The sequence below is a fragment of the Danio rerio genome, chromosome 23, assembly GCF_049306965.1.
Source record: "Danio rerio strain Tuebingen ecotype United States chromosome 23, GRCz12tu, whole genome shotgun sequence".
Taxonomy (NCBI): Eukaryota; Metazoa; Chordata; class Actinopteri; order Cypriniformes; family Danionidae; genus Danio; species Danio rerio.
In genome coordinates this window covers 23,422,769-23,437,705 of record NC_133198.1, presented here as the reverse complement: position 1 = coordinate 23,437,705, position 14,937 = coordinate 23,422,769, and the positions used below count along the sequence as shown (strand labels likewise).

Below are 14,937 nucleotides of genomic sequence, written 5' to 3'. Positions count from 1 at the left end.
TTTCAAAACATTTTGAGAACAAAATTATTTGCCCCTTTAGGCTAACTTTTTTTCCGATAGTCTACAGAACAAACCATCGTTATACAATACCTTGCCTAATTACCCTAACCTGCCTAGTTAACCTAATTACCCTATTTAAGCCTCTAAATGTCACTTTAAGCTGTATAAAAGTGTCTTGATAAATATCTAGTCAAATAATCTGTACTTTCATCATGGCAAAGATAAAATAAATCAGTTATTAGAAATGAGTTATTAAAACTAGTATGATTAGAAATGTGTTGAAAAAAATCTTCTCTCCGTTAAACAGAAATTGAGGAAAAAAATAAACAGGGGGCGAATAATTCAGGGGGGCTAATAATTCTGACTTTAACTGTGTATAGAGGGTGATGCAAAAAGAATACCACAACTTTGAAAATCTGTATTTGATCAAAGAAACAAGATGGAACTTTGGGAATTAATCAGTCTGAAGAGTACTTTTATATTTTCAATATAAACCCGTCCAGACACTTGAGTGACATCAATCCAAAGGTTGTGGTACTCTTCTTCTTCTGTTTAACAGAGAAAAGATTTTTTTTTCAACACATTTCTAAACATAGCTTTATTAACTCTTTTTTTTAATAACTGATTTATTTTATCTTTGCCATGATGACAGTACATAATATTTGACTAGATCTTTTTCAAAACACTTCTATACACCTTAAAGTAACATTTAAAGGCTTAACTGGGTTAATTCGGTTAACCAGGCAGGTTAGCGTAATTAGGCAATTTATTGTATAACGATGATTTGTTCTGTAGATTATCGAGAATAAATATAATTTAAAGGGGCTAATAATAATGGTGTTTAAAAAATTAAAACAGCTTTTTTTTAAATAAAATTTGAAGGGGGCTAATAGTTCTGACTTCAACTGTGTATGTGTGTTTGTATATATATATATATATATATATATATATATATATATATATATATATATATATATATATATATATATATATATATAATTTTTTTTTAATTTATTATTTTTTTTTCCCCCCCATTGTTGGGTTAAGGTTGGCAGGGCATCTGCTGCATATAACATGTGCTCAATAAATTGGCGGTTCATTACGCTGTAGCGACCCTTGATTAAAAAAGGGACTAAGCTGAAAAGAAAATGAATAAATGATTAAATACATACATAAATAAATAAATATATAATTCATTCATTTATTCATTTTCTTATCGGCTTAGTTCCTTTATAAATCCGGGGTCGCCACAGCGGAATGAACCGCCAACTTATCCAGCACATATTTACGCAGCGGATGCCCTTCAAGCCACAACCCATTTCTGGGAAACATTCACTCACACACACACACACACACTCCCTTATACACTACGGACAATTTAGCCTATCCAATTCACCTGTACCGCATGTCTTTAGACTGTGCGGGAAACTGGAACACCCGGAGGAAACCCACACGAACGCAGGGAGAACATGCAAACTCCACACAGAAACGCCAACTGAGCCAAGGTTCGGACCAGCGACCTTCTTGCTGTGAGGTGACAGCACTACCTACTGCGCCATTGCGTCGCCTCAGAATTATTAACCCCCTTCGAATTTTTCTTTTTTTTTTTATATTTCTCAAATTATGCTTAACAGAGCAAGACATTTTACACAGTATGTCTGATAATATTTTTTTTTCTTCTGGAGAAAGTCTTATTTGTTTTATTTTATTTTGGCTAGAATAAAAGCAGTTTTTAATTTTTAAAAAGCATTTTAAGGACAATATTATTAGCCCCTTTAAGCTGTTTTTTTTTTTTTTTTTGACAGGCTACAGAACAATCCATCGTTATACAATAACTTGCCTAATTACCCTAACCTGCCAAGTTAACCTAATTAAGCCTTTAAATGTCACTTTAAACTGTATAAAAGTGTCTTGAAAAATATCTAGTCAAATATTATTTACTGTCATCATGGCAAAGATAAAATAAATCAGTTATTAGAGTTATTAAAACTATTATGATTTGAAATGTGTTGAAAAAATATCTTTAAACATTTCTCTTCTCTTTATATTTAAACAGAAATAGGGGAAAAAATGAACAAGGGGGCTAATAATCCTCACTTCAACTGTATAAACCTCACCGTGTCATCATTAAGGAACATCTCTAAATGCAACAGTGTTTCAGTTTAGTTCAGGTGAGGATTTCTCCAGCAGCAGGGCTCCTCGATGGCTGCAGGGGACGCTATAGAGTCTTCCACAGATTTTCCACTGGTCTCCTGCTTCACAGGCTCTCAATCTCCCTTCCCCCATTTTGATGCTGAAATGTGGACACGAGCAGGGCCCAGCAGCCCGTCTGACAGTCTTTTTTCAGCTCTTCTCTCTGTCTATAGTCCTCCTACACCCGCTAACTGGAGCTCACATGCTGCTTTCACTTCCTCACACTTCTTGTGTAGCAGTAGAAACAGTGACAGTGCACTTCAGAATCATACCTCCATTTTGAAAACCCTCCAATATGTTATTTACAGTCATGATGAGTAGACTAACTCCAAGTTTTTTGGCCTTCATCTGAATAACCTGCTGCCAGAGAGTTTCAGTCACCTCACAATGGTTCGCATCTTACAGAGTCAGTGGAAACTGGAGAGGCTCACTGCCAGTTGAAGAGGGTTGCTCAGATAATGATGGAAATGGCCACCAGGTGCCAGATGAACACTAACTCAGAGGTTGAAATTTTTATGATTTTAGACTGTACTTAAAGATAACTCATGAAGTATTTTTAAACGCTTTTTTTACACTCGTTAGATAACTTTAAATAGTACTAATGGCAGTTTCTCTAGTTTTAAATTTAGTGTAAAATTAAGAATTACACATGTATGATTTTGATTTACATCGTTTTAATTTAAATCCTGTTAATCCCGTACAAAAAAAGTAATCCAAATAAAATAAAAGTGTGGTAACCATGGCTTGTGCTGCATTATTTACAGTTTATATAATCAGCTTACTACAAATGCATTGGGTATGGTTAGTATAGCAAAGCCGTAGTGGTTGCCATGATTTAACCACACACACAATTTTTTTGTAGTGCAGCGGCAGCCATGGTTAATTTTCATAATGGTGTTCTTAATTAGTGAATAACTGGTGTGCTTAAGTTTTGTTTAGAATGTGAGCGAATGTGAATCAGATTGCAGAATTAAAATAACAGTTCACAAGAATTAAAATGGTTGTTTAACCCATCACTAGTCAGACCGAATCTGCGGTTGCTTTTTGCTATTTCTGCCGAGAACTTGGGTAAAAAAATCTGCGAATTACTGCGGAATGATTTTGAAAGTATATTAAAACCTTAATATGTGAAATAAAATAAAATAAATTTTTAACTTTTATTTAATGTTTAAAATGTAAATCCAATTAGATCTACTTTATTTGGTTAGCTCTCATATCTCTACTAAAAAACAAAAAACATTAAACCTGCATTGTACATAAAACAGTTGAACATTTTTATATTCGTCAATATTACTGTAATTTAAAAACTGAATAATTATAGATTTGCACACATTTACTCAAGTAAATAAGCAGAATTAATGATGGGCTAAAAATCTGCAGAATTCTGCACGCGCAGATTCCGTGTGGGCCTACCCATCACCAATAATTACTTGAGTTTATTCTGTTGAACACAAAAGATATTTTGAAAAACGTTGGAACCATTGACTATAATAATATACTTTCCCTTATGAACGTCAGTGCTTTTTAGCATTTTTATATATAAATGTAGAGCAGTCAATATCTGAAGTGGATCGAAACAGTCTTAAAATAGTCCTTACACAAGAATGCGTGTTGTTGAATAAATGTTTTAATATAAGTTAGATGTATACCAATATCATAAAGGTTTGGAATCACTGGAGGATATGAGAGTAAACATTTTTTTGGTGAACTGTCCCTGTAAGGTTAATCTAACACCAGAAACTGAAATAAGCTTGGATTCTTTATGAACGCAGGTAAACACTGAGGACGGCATCAGTTGTCTTTAGCATCTAAAATCTTTTTGTTCGCTATTCTCCGTTAACTTGTCATCAAGATAAATTCTTAATAAGAACAATGTAAATATATATTTATCTAAGAAATGTGTTTTGTGTTGACTTAAAAAGCAAAGCCTATACCAGAATGTGAATGAATAAAGTCAGCAGTTTCATCTCCAATATTGTGTTTTTAGTTTTAAAATTGACAGCTCCCTTACCAGTTTAGAAGACAACACATCATTAAAATTATAAATAATCAGCAAATAATAAAAATGCAAATAATGTTCACAACACCAATCCTCCTTGAAATAAAGTTTACAGCAGACCAAGCAGCAGGTCTTAGGAAAGTCAAAAAAAAGACAAAGATAACAGAGACTGACCAGGGTTAAAAGCATTGTGAGAAGGACAAAACAGCACTTTATTGTTCAGAAATGCTTGCAGTGACAAAGAAAAATAGAAAATAAGGACAAACTAAACAAAAACCACAGACAACAAAACTGGAGGTCACAAACTGAAACATACAGAAAGCTAGACTTAACAGAGATGCTCGATCTGGACCCCGGGTCACAACAGAAGTCCAGCTAGAAAAACAAAAAGTCATGTAACAGCTGAGGCTGAACCAAACACAGGCAGGTCTACTTAGCACAACGCTACAGTGGTCAATTAAACTGCCGTATTCTCTTACGTTAGGGCAGATGTGGATGTATGGAAAGCTGCTCTGGATACAAAACACAAGTTACGGGATGGCAAATATATATAATCATATAATTATTTAACAAAAAAAAAGTTGCCTTAAATTATAAACAGGCAAAATAAAAGCAGAATGTTCTTTTATTTTGCATTGTTTGAAGTTCAGTATATTTTTTATCAAAATGCTAGTTTTGTTAATAAAAGTAAACAGGAGAAACAGCCACCAAAGCCACATCCATTGTCTATGTGAACCAATGTTGAACATAGGAGCATTAAGCGTGAGCACGGAAAGTATAGCAAATTCATTTTTGTTTTAATCAGTGAGTACACCTACACATCTCCTTAGACATATCTAAAAGACTGTACAAATATACACTACCAATACTATGTGATAACATGAAATTCAAGAACACAAGTTGGTTCTAATATACCCTCCTTTTGCCACAATAGGGGCTAAACAGACATGAAGAAATGTTTCTGATTGTTAAAGAAACAAATATGAAGGCAAATCATGTATTTCTTTGTTAAATGTTGAGCGTTTTCTTTTTCGATCCAGAGAAAAAGTGGCTCCCAAATTCATAAACAAAATTTGCGTTCATCTTCATATTTCAATATGTAAAATATGACCTTTTTGCCTCTCTCAAATGGCTTTCGGAGTAGAGATAAAAGCAGATCCTTATAGCTACCATCTGTAACCAAGGTCCAGAAGTTCAATGAGGCAGCACTGTTGGTGTACGACAAATGTAACGCAAAAGGATACGTGTGCACTTTATTAACCCTGTGCAGAAATCAGACCTGTTGCTCGGTTAACTGAGTCTCTGATTGTTCAAGCTTGTTTGTGATACCTGACTGGCATTCGTCATCTTGCTGGCTTGTTTCATTTAACAAGTCTGTTGACCCGTAACCGTTTTCGCTGTGGGCATTCTCCCTGACATCAGAGTCACTCCCTTCAACTTTATCATTTGTCGCTGGTTCCTCATGGCTAAGCGAAAGAGCCGTTAGACTAGCATCCTGCACATTCCCCTCATTATCACTGTCTGAGTCTACAGAAATTGGTTCAGAATTGACAAGCGCTCCAGATTTTAAGGTGCTTTTTACTGAATCAAAGCAGTTGCTGCCTATGATAGCATTTTGACCATTTGAGTAGAGCAAAGCTTTGCTGGAAACCCTTGGTAGCATTTCATGCTTCTGCTGCAGGTCACCATTGGTTGTAGCTTTTTGTCGTAAGAGAATAGCATTGGCAGATCGACCTATGCGAAATCGAGTAGTTCGTCTTTTATGATCATGTTTATGATTCTGGAAATAGCATTTTGAGTCAAAGTTCAAGGGATGATCCAAGTTTAAAACGTCTTCCATTTTAAATCCCATCAGGACCCGAGTGTTTAAAGTTTCGCAATTCAGCAAACATCTTCTCCTCCGATTTGAGAAGTGGCTCGCAATGTCAGACTTCCAAAGCCAGAGGCTGGACGCAAGCTTCTCCACCTCCCGGCGAGTGGGATAAGGCTGCTTGTTGAAGTACTGAGTGAGGAAAGCTTTTCGGGTCTCGTAGGACTCATTCTCATAGCCCTTCGGATCCAAGGCAAAGACTACTGGCTCCTCGTGTTTCTCAGTTGAAGGTGATGGGCTCTGCCCGGTCTGATCATCAGGTTTTTTTCTCTTTGGTTCAGTTTGGTCAAAGTTTGCTAAACCTGCACGTTTGAGACCAGCCCCCTGAGCCTGTACAACTCTTGCAGAGGGAGCAGGGCGGCCGTTTTGAGTTTTGCTGACACCACGACAGTGCACTAGATGCAAAGTAATTGTGGAAGCCGTCATGTTACTAGTGTAGACGCCAAGGCAATGGATGCACTTGTAGGTCAACTTCTTCTCCACAGGGTGAACCGTTTGAATAACTTGATGGCGGTCACGCAAGTGGTGAGCAAGAGAATCTGAAATAGGTCCCTTAAGAATCGAGAAGCATAAAGGACAAAGTGTTTTTCCTATATCCTTCTTATAAGGTACAGCTGCTTGCGGCGTAGCCTTAACAGGCATGGCGCCTGAGGCATCTGAGGGTATCTTTGGGATTGTTGGCGTAACCTGTTTATTCCCCTGCAATGATGGTGGTAAAGCATTATTTTGGGCATGGAATGCTACAGATTCTTCTGGGGCATCCCGCATGTTATATGTGGTGACAATCAGCTGGACATTCTTGGGATTTCCCTGCTGAAGTGTAAGGTCAAAAGTAAGTGGGGAGTCTGTCCGTGGCCCTACAGATTCATTGGGATGCACCCCTCGCATGTGCGTCACCATTTTTTCCACATCATTGAATGTGGCCCTGCAGTGTGGGCAAGATAGGCCATGTATCAACATGTGGTTCAGAAGTGTGTCACTAGGTAGGTAACGGTTGCAGTATAAGCATTTACTGGTAAAGTTATGAATTTTCATAATGTAATTGGCCACTGCTGGAACCTTTTCTGCTTTGTGCTCTTTTTCAAAATGTGAACTGTACACATTTTCTGGAAAGAGTTCATTGCAGATAGTGCAGATCTTCCATTTTTGAGTGTAAGATGTGCCGATGACAGAATTGCCCTTCTTGGAGGTAACGGCTGACACAGTAGTAGCTGCTGCCTGAACTCGAGAGTTCAATTGTGGAATTTTTAGTATGGACGTTGATGCAGATGCAGAAACTGCGCTGCGGAGACTAGCAGAGAGCTGTGGTTTGCTTGTTTGAGACTGTTGAGGGATTGAGAGTTGCACTTGTTGTCCTCCAATCGACAAGGACTGTGTAGCCCCTGGTTTCAAACCAAATACCCCCTGTTTTAGGTGAACCCCTGACAGGAGCCCACTAGAGTTCAAACTCCCTTTAGGAATGACAATTCGACTTAACTGCTGAGTGGATAAAGGCCTTACCCCAGTCACTACTGCGCTCTTTGGCATTACACCACCAACAGTTTTCTCGCTCTGAGATTTTGGTGAGACCATAATAACAGGCTTGGCCCGAGGTACCACTACATTAGTGTGTCCAATCATGGCAGTTACTTGATAACCAATGCGCTCATGATCCTCAATGACATGTTGGACAAGGGCTTCATAGGTACGTGGAACAAAGAGGCACCGTTTACAGTGGATGGCTGTGCTCATACTGTTGGCAACACCACCATCAGTAGTGCTCCCTGTACCAGAACCTGCCGTTGTCCCATTTGGTGTTGTTGTCTTCTCGCCAGGCCTCACCAAGTATGGTGCCGCAACATGTTGGAAATGTTCCCGGTAGATATGCTTTCGTACCACATTATACAGTGGGTCCCTGTAAGTGCATTTCTTGCAGTAGTACACTGCTTGTTCTATATTATCACGTGTCTTTTCCAGACGAGCACCATCTTTCAAACCAACCCCTGCCCCATGAAGTCCTCCAGTATTCTGACGCACAACATTAGGCATATGAAACAACCTGATGTGTGTCTCCAAAGTCTTTTTGTTCCCATTATAGGTGCAATAGGGGCAGTTCAGGAGAATACGGTTTTCGAAGTCCTCGCTGTGCACATTGCGAAAGTGACTTTTGTAGGCTGAGAAAAACTTGGAGGAGAATGTACATCCTGAGCAACAGAACGGCTTTGAACGGTAATCCTAAAAAAGAAAAAGACAAATGAGAAAGGAAGATTAAGTTATTAAAATCAGACACAAAAGATTGTAAAAATACTCTCATTCCTATTACAGTACAATATACTAGTTACTTGTGATTTGGTCATAGAGGGATCCCACATGCAGACATCATCCCATGTGGTGTTCTTAAGGTAGAACTCATTGGGAACAAAATCCTTGTAGTCCTGAAAGGAAAAAAAAAAAGAGAAGTACAGAGTAAAAAGGACTGTGCAAGGTTTCACAATATAAAATGATAATAGGGCCATATAAAATGGCACATTCTTAAGTATAGAAAGATATAGGTGTGGGGAGGAAAACACTGCAAATCAAGTAAAGAGTAATAGGTGAAGATTAATAGGACAGGATGGCATGCTTCTGGAGGAACCATTCACTAATAGTCAAAGTTCCACATACATTAAATACATTTTTTTATTTAATTAATTTGATCAACTGTAGATAGTCTTAGCATGGTCTTAGAAAACACAATAGCCAAAATGTGTAATAAAATAAAATAAAAATAAATAAAATAAAACAATTATATCACACAACAAAAACAAATGGATTTTTTTAAAGGAAGGCATCTTTACTTCTGTTACTTCTGATTACTTAAATCTCCTTTTTAACCTTAACCTGAACATGTGCATTTGTTCTTGCAGAAGCATAATCTTTTCAAATTTGAGATTGAAAGATTAATAGTAAAATCATAAAAATAGCACAGCAAAATGCAAACTTCACAACAACAGAGCAATAGTACCACTCTGACACTAAATGTAACATGGAAACTCTAAATCATCTGGCTGAGTGACTCAGATTCTCCATTATGTTGAGCATGTTCCTCTAACATATGCAGACATTAAAAAATATATGTAATAAGTGTAATATCTACTCACATCAACATGTTCCTTGCAAAAATCCAAGCCAATGTCACCCAGCACCTTTTTCACATTTTTCCTAGCTTTTCTTAGACTGCTGAGGTTGTTCACTGGGAGTTGAAACATTCTTCTACCTGAAAATAAATTAATCAGATCATTAATGTCATGAATGAGTTATAGACATTGTGTATTGTTAAATAAAGAAATTAAAAAATATATATAATAACTGATATATCGATATAGCTCTCTGTACCATGCACCTTAATTTAAATCATAAGCACAAATTCATGAATAATAAATTCTGATAAATAATTTCACAAAAGGAAACTAATTTGCAACCTTTGTATAGTGGCATGTAATTATAATCAAAGATACTTATACAAATGTGAATGCCGATGAAAATAAGGAAAGACATTGCAATTATAAAAAATCAACCTCCGTCTGATGTATACGTGGTGGTCTACATGACTAATAATAATATAATGATTCAATACTGCTTTACTAAAAATGAATCAAATGCATTCACATTAAAAAACCTATAACTAATGAATTTAAACACTGGAATTCACAAGTTTGGTGTTATTTTTCCCTATTATGCACTCAACCTCATAAAGGGGCAGTTTGCCCCAGATTATTTTACAGGGGCATATTTACCTACCAGATATGATTGTTTATTTAATGGCAATATTAATAATATACTGTGATAAAAATGGCAGAACATAGTCAAGCTGCACAAACAAAACATGTTGATGAATGAAGTAAAATATTGCAAAAACTCATGTTATAGTCACTGAGCTCCAAAAATATATAACAATAAGGAGTATATTGCACTGTTTCAGCACTCTGCTGAAACTGAAACTTACACAGAGAGGATCATAGTCAACAACAGTTTGATGGTGAAAAAAAGGCCATGGCTTTTGAGCAAGAATTTGTATCTGCTGTTATCCGTTTGCATGTGTAACTTTGATGTAATACAAGAAAAAATGTGACATTAATCTAAGTATAACGTGTAAAACATTCTTCATGACTGTAAAGAATGCCTTCAATTATAACATTTCTTTTTCAGAATAAGGTAAATAATCTGATTACTGATATCCACATTAATGTACCCTGTTAATGTACAAATCAATAAAAACTCAGGATCTCAGCAGTGACTAATCTAAACATCTGATAAGCTGGATGTAACAATTCACACGACTCATGATTTTATAAGATCCATGATACTAATCTCACAATGCAATTTAATCACCATGTTTTTACAAAATTATTTGAAACAAATTTAGGGTAGAGTCCTTTCATTTAAAAAAACTAAAGAAGACTATTTAAATTAATATAATCATTAAGACTGTGACTGTGCCGGGATTTTACATGTTAAAAAAAATAACAATATATCTGTTTACATTGCACATTTACAATGTCCACTGCTGAATTTTTTTTTTTTTTACTGGGGACTGAGATGGCTGGTGTGGAGAGGAAAGCCTTTCCTATACCAGAGAGCAGTGTGTAGAGAGGTGGTCAATAAGCCCTCTGCTCCAGGAGACTGGCCACTGGCATAAAATACCGATTATAAAATGACAAATTGTATAGTAGATAGAGAGGAGTTGAACATGATTATGAAGAATAATTATTATTACTTATATAATTAATTAGTATCAATGTATTAAGTATCAATTTAATACACTTAAGAAGAGATAATCTTGAACATTTTTAAATATTCAATAAGCAAAATATTAAAATATGCATAAACTAATTTGAAAAGAAGAGAATAAAACTAATCTAATACCTGGTTTTGTAACACAACAATTTTCTCTTTCAGTCTAAAAAACATCTTCACACTCTCGCTATGAAAACGCTGATTCACTGTATGATCTCCGCAGCACTGGTCCTCGTGGTTTGGGTTATTAATACTTTTTTTTTTGCATATAGATGTCTGTGACAGTAGTTTTTCACTGTGCTGATGGTTTATGTGCATCATATTCGTTGTTGTGAGTAAATGTCTTTTTACAGTATTTGCACACAATTTGTGTTTTGTTTGGCACACTTCAACGCTGTTATTTACTCTGCCGCTCCACCTCTTGCTTAGGTAAAACGAGTTTGCGTCTGTAAACACAGCGCCCCCTCTGTTTTAAACGTGTATCACGATTCATTCAACATTTCTACCAATTTGAATCATCACATTTTTTTATTATTTTCAACTGGCTCATGGTGAATTGCTACATCCTTTCTATTGTGTTCATAAGCTCCAAAGAAACATCTGTGATTGGTTATAAGTTTTAGCACTGCCAACATAAGAAACGCCTGTAAATGGTTGCGACATTTGATAGACATTTGATTAATAGACATTTAACACTCTTTGTTTTCACATATAACTTTGATTTTAATAATTTTTTTATTCTAAAATTTAATTGTGGAATATCTGCAGCAACCAAAGTCTTCAATGTCACATGGACCTTTACGCCCCATTCACACGGAGCGTCAATGCTTCCCATTCACTTTAAATAGGTAACGTCAGGCGTTGTCCAACTCGAATGTGGATCCATCGCTTGTGGATTGAGACTAGCTAAACTTTTCAAGCGCTGACGGAAGCGTCAGCCAATCAGATCGCTGTATGCAAATACACCAACTAGACAGTGGCCTATTGCTGACTGAATTTCATTGGCTGATGCTGCTATGACGACCCAACTTTAGACTCGCCTTCAGTCAATCGTTAATGCTGAAGCCCCGTGTGAATGGGGCGTTAGATGTCCCATGCTGATTTGGTGCACACAAAACATTTCTTATTAAACCATAAATGTTGAATACAGTTGTATCGATTGATATTTTTATAGAAACAGTCACATTTTTATTAATAGAATGTTATGCTTAACGATTACTAGGAGGTAAGTGCACTTATGCTCATAATTTGACGCATCTTCACCAAGCAAACAATTATATATATTAATTTTAAACCTTAAGTTTTTATGATCGGGTATAATGAAGCTAAATCATTCCAAGCACCAACTACCAATTCCTCAGATTTATGTTCTCCTAGTTAAGGGTGGCACTTTGTCAAAACTCAATTAAAGAACTAAAAATTATAAAAGCATCCAGCGAATCGTTAGCCAATATTCTACAGCATCAGCACACTCTTGATCTATGCTCTCGCGAATATCATATAGAAATAAACATAAGCAACTGAATGAGTCCAATCCCAGGAACAAGGTCAAAGGTCATGTACCTATATGACCCGTCTACATGGAAAGCCTGCATCAGCTCAGGGCCTCATTAATGACAAGCCTCACACAGTGCACTTTTCCTGAATAAAGAGCACCAGTTTCACTTTGGCACTGAATGGGGGCTTTCTCTCTCTTTGGTTAGGCGTTCCTCATCTCCTCACTGACTTTCTCCCATCCTTTCTAGATGGCGCTAGAGAACAGCTCTTCCTCCATGTTATATAAGCCTCTCCCTGTTCTGCCTGCCCTTTTTCCGCTCTCCTTTTTTTGTGCAGGCTTCTGCATTACAGCCCTGGAATGGCGCCTCCTGTTGAGGCAGCAGCAGAGGCCAGTGCGTGAAGAGCCATATCTGCAGTGTCTGCTCTGGGTGGAGGTTACTTGATCATCCTCTAGCATACAGATGACTTGGGCTATATGCATATGGATGGACAGGAGCAAAATAAGTGAAGAGAAAATTTAAATAATATCATGATATCATAATACGTTATTTAACTGACTCTCGTGGTCATCTAAATACCAAAACATGAGCTCTGGCAAAGGAGAAACACATAGTGTTGTCAAATACATTCAGCATTTTGTTCATTAGAGACCAAAAACTAGAATAGAAAAACTTCATAATGCATAATACATGCTTTCGAAATGTCATATGCAGCATTGCATTTTGCTGAATGACATATATACTTGAAATACTTAGAATGGTAAATAGTGAAGTGTAGATACATACATGCATACCTATCTATCTATCTATCTATCTATCTATCTATCTATCTATCTATCTATCTATCTATCTATCTATCTATCTTTCTATCTTAAATTGCAACCAGAAAAAAGTAAGTATACAGATGAGGTTTATATTACATTACATTGAAATACTATCCAGAGAGTACAGAGAGTACAGTACAGATCAAAACTGCCGTCCATAAACCAATATTCCTTATGAATTGCATAGAAACATTCAAGTATGCTGGTATGGAAATATGACAACAATATGACGATGAGAACAACTGACCAATTAGAGGCCAAATAACAGTCACACGTTGGAAGTGTTTGTTGACATGTCAAACACGATCAAATCGAGTACGCGCAAACTGAAGTTCGTCTATTCTTTAATTAAAGAGACAGTTCACCAAAAGTAACACCAACAAATAATTTAGTCGTCACTATGCCGTTTCAAACCAGACAAAATGAAAATAACAGGTACAATGACAGTATCAGTCACCTTTTGCACATCTATTTTCTATTTCTGAGTGAATGGGAGACCGAGGCTAAGGTTATGACTAGCATGCAACATTTACCACACAAGAACATTTTGAGGATTATAAGCACACGAAGACGACCAAACGATGACATATTGCGTTTCAAGCTTTATAACTGCCCTTTAACAAATTATTCGTCGCATTCGTTACGAGTTAGCCTAACTGTCACAGCAAAACCGAGATTTAAGTGGGCTGGAGTACGAGTGGTCTGATTTGAGGTCTGTATGTATCATAAAGCCCCTCAGCTGACGACCATCCCTCGGTTACAGTTACAGCGGTAAAAACACCCTAATAACAACTTTATGCATAATTTACAACTGCACGACAAACAAACAGCAACATTTACCATAGATTTATAAGTTTGAGGAGTCCTAGTTAATACTCATTTCATATCATTGCCTAAACACACAACGGTGAGAGAGTTTACCTGTCCCGCGCTCCCGCAAACCGCAGCCCGTAATGTCGCTTTCCCGCCTCCCGAACCGAGCCACCAGTCCTCCGCTTTACGGGCGAACACACCACGCCGAAAGAGGGAGCTCGCCTCCTGTTACGGGCCGACCCAGAGCTGCCTGTCTGCCGGGAAAGAGCTGCTGCAACTCATCTAAACAGTGCCTGTGCGGGTCTACGGCTGTCCTGGTGGGATTAAGAGCGCGAAAAGCCGAGCGCGCGCTGCGTTTGCGATGATGCACAGTCTACAAGACGCGCGATGACGATGTAATTGACTGCAATTAACGCAATCTGCCATCCACTTAAACAATACGACCCGGTCCAGCACCTATGCTATCCAAAATGGCGTGTGAAAAAGGGCGGAAGTGACATGTGTGTTTGATTAGCATAAAAAAGCATTGTGCCGACCGAGATGCGTTGGGTGTGGGATTGTGCGGTAAGAGGACTCCGACGACGACCAGTCTAATATTCACCCTATATAAGCTTACCTGAAGTGCACAAGTGTGTGTGTGCACGCATATAGCGTTTTATTAAATGCTCCTGAAATTGGTGTAAACAGCCCCTGGGTGCAGTTACATGCTATGAGGCCATAGGGGGCGCTATCGGCTGTGAGTTGATTGGATAGAAGCGTATGCGTCAATTCTGCATCTGGTATCTACCCCCGCAGAGAGTCGGATGTATACAGTGCCTCAGTACCTCCAGCGTTGGAGCAGCATGAGTTCGGGTGGTGGCGCTGTACCGCGCTCCTGCGCAACTCACCGGGACTACTTCTGCATGTCAAGAGCTGGGGTTGCAGACTCTGAAGCCATGGTGATTCCCCCACCCCTGAGCCCTGGAGTTATTCCCCTCCTGGTGGTGG

At 37.6% G+C, this 14,937-nt stretch overlaps 1 protein-coding gene across 2 annotated transcripts; it reads right to left on the bottom strand.

Moving 5' to 3' along the window:
* Positions 1 to 4,380: 4,380 nt before the first annotated feature.
* adnpb (activity-dependent neuroprotector homeobox b) lies at positions 4,381 to 14,661 on the bottom strand. Of its 2 annotated transcripts, none has more exons than NM_001347570.2 (4): positions 14,059 to 14,494; positions 9,182 to 9,297; positions 8,384 to 8,476; positions 4,381 to 8,276 (listed from the first exon to the last, which is right to left on the bottom strand). In NM_001347570.2, exons 2-4 carry the CDS (start codon positions 9,287 to 9,289, stop codon positions 5,466 to 5,468), a joined length of 3,012 nt encoding a protein of 1,003 aa, NP_001334499.1. In that variant the 5' UTR covers positions 9,290 to 9,297; positions 14,059 to 14,494; the 3' UTR covers positions 4,381 to 5,465. The 2 variants fall into 2 exon arrangements, with proteins under 2 accessions (NP_001334499.1, XP_009295051.1); XM_009296776.5 differs by lacking the exon at positions 14,059 to 14,494 and adding an exon at positions 14,567 to 14,661 and having other exon boundaries at positions 4,384 to 8,276.
* Between the last annotated feature and the right edge of the window lie 276 nt (positions 14,662 to 14,937).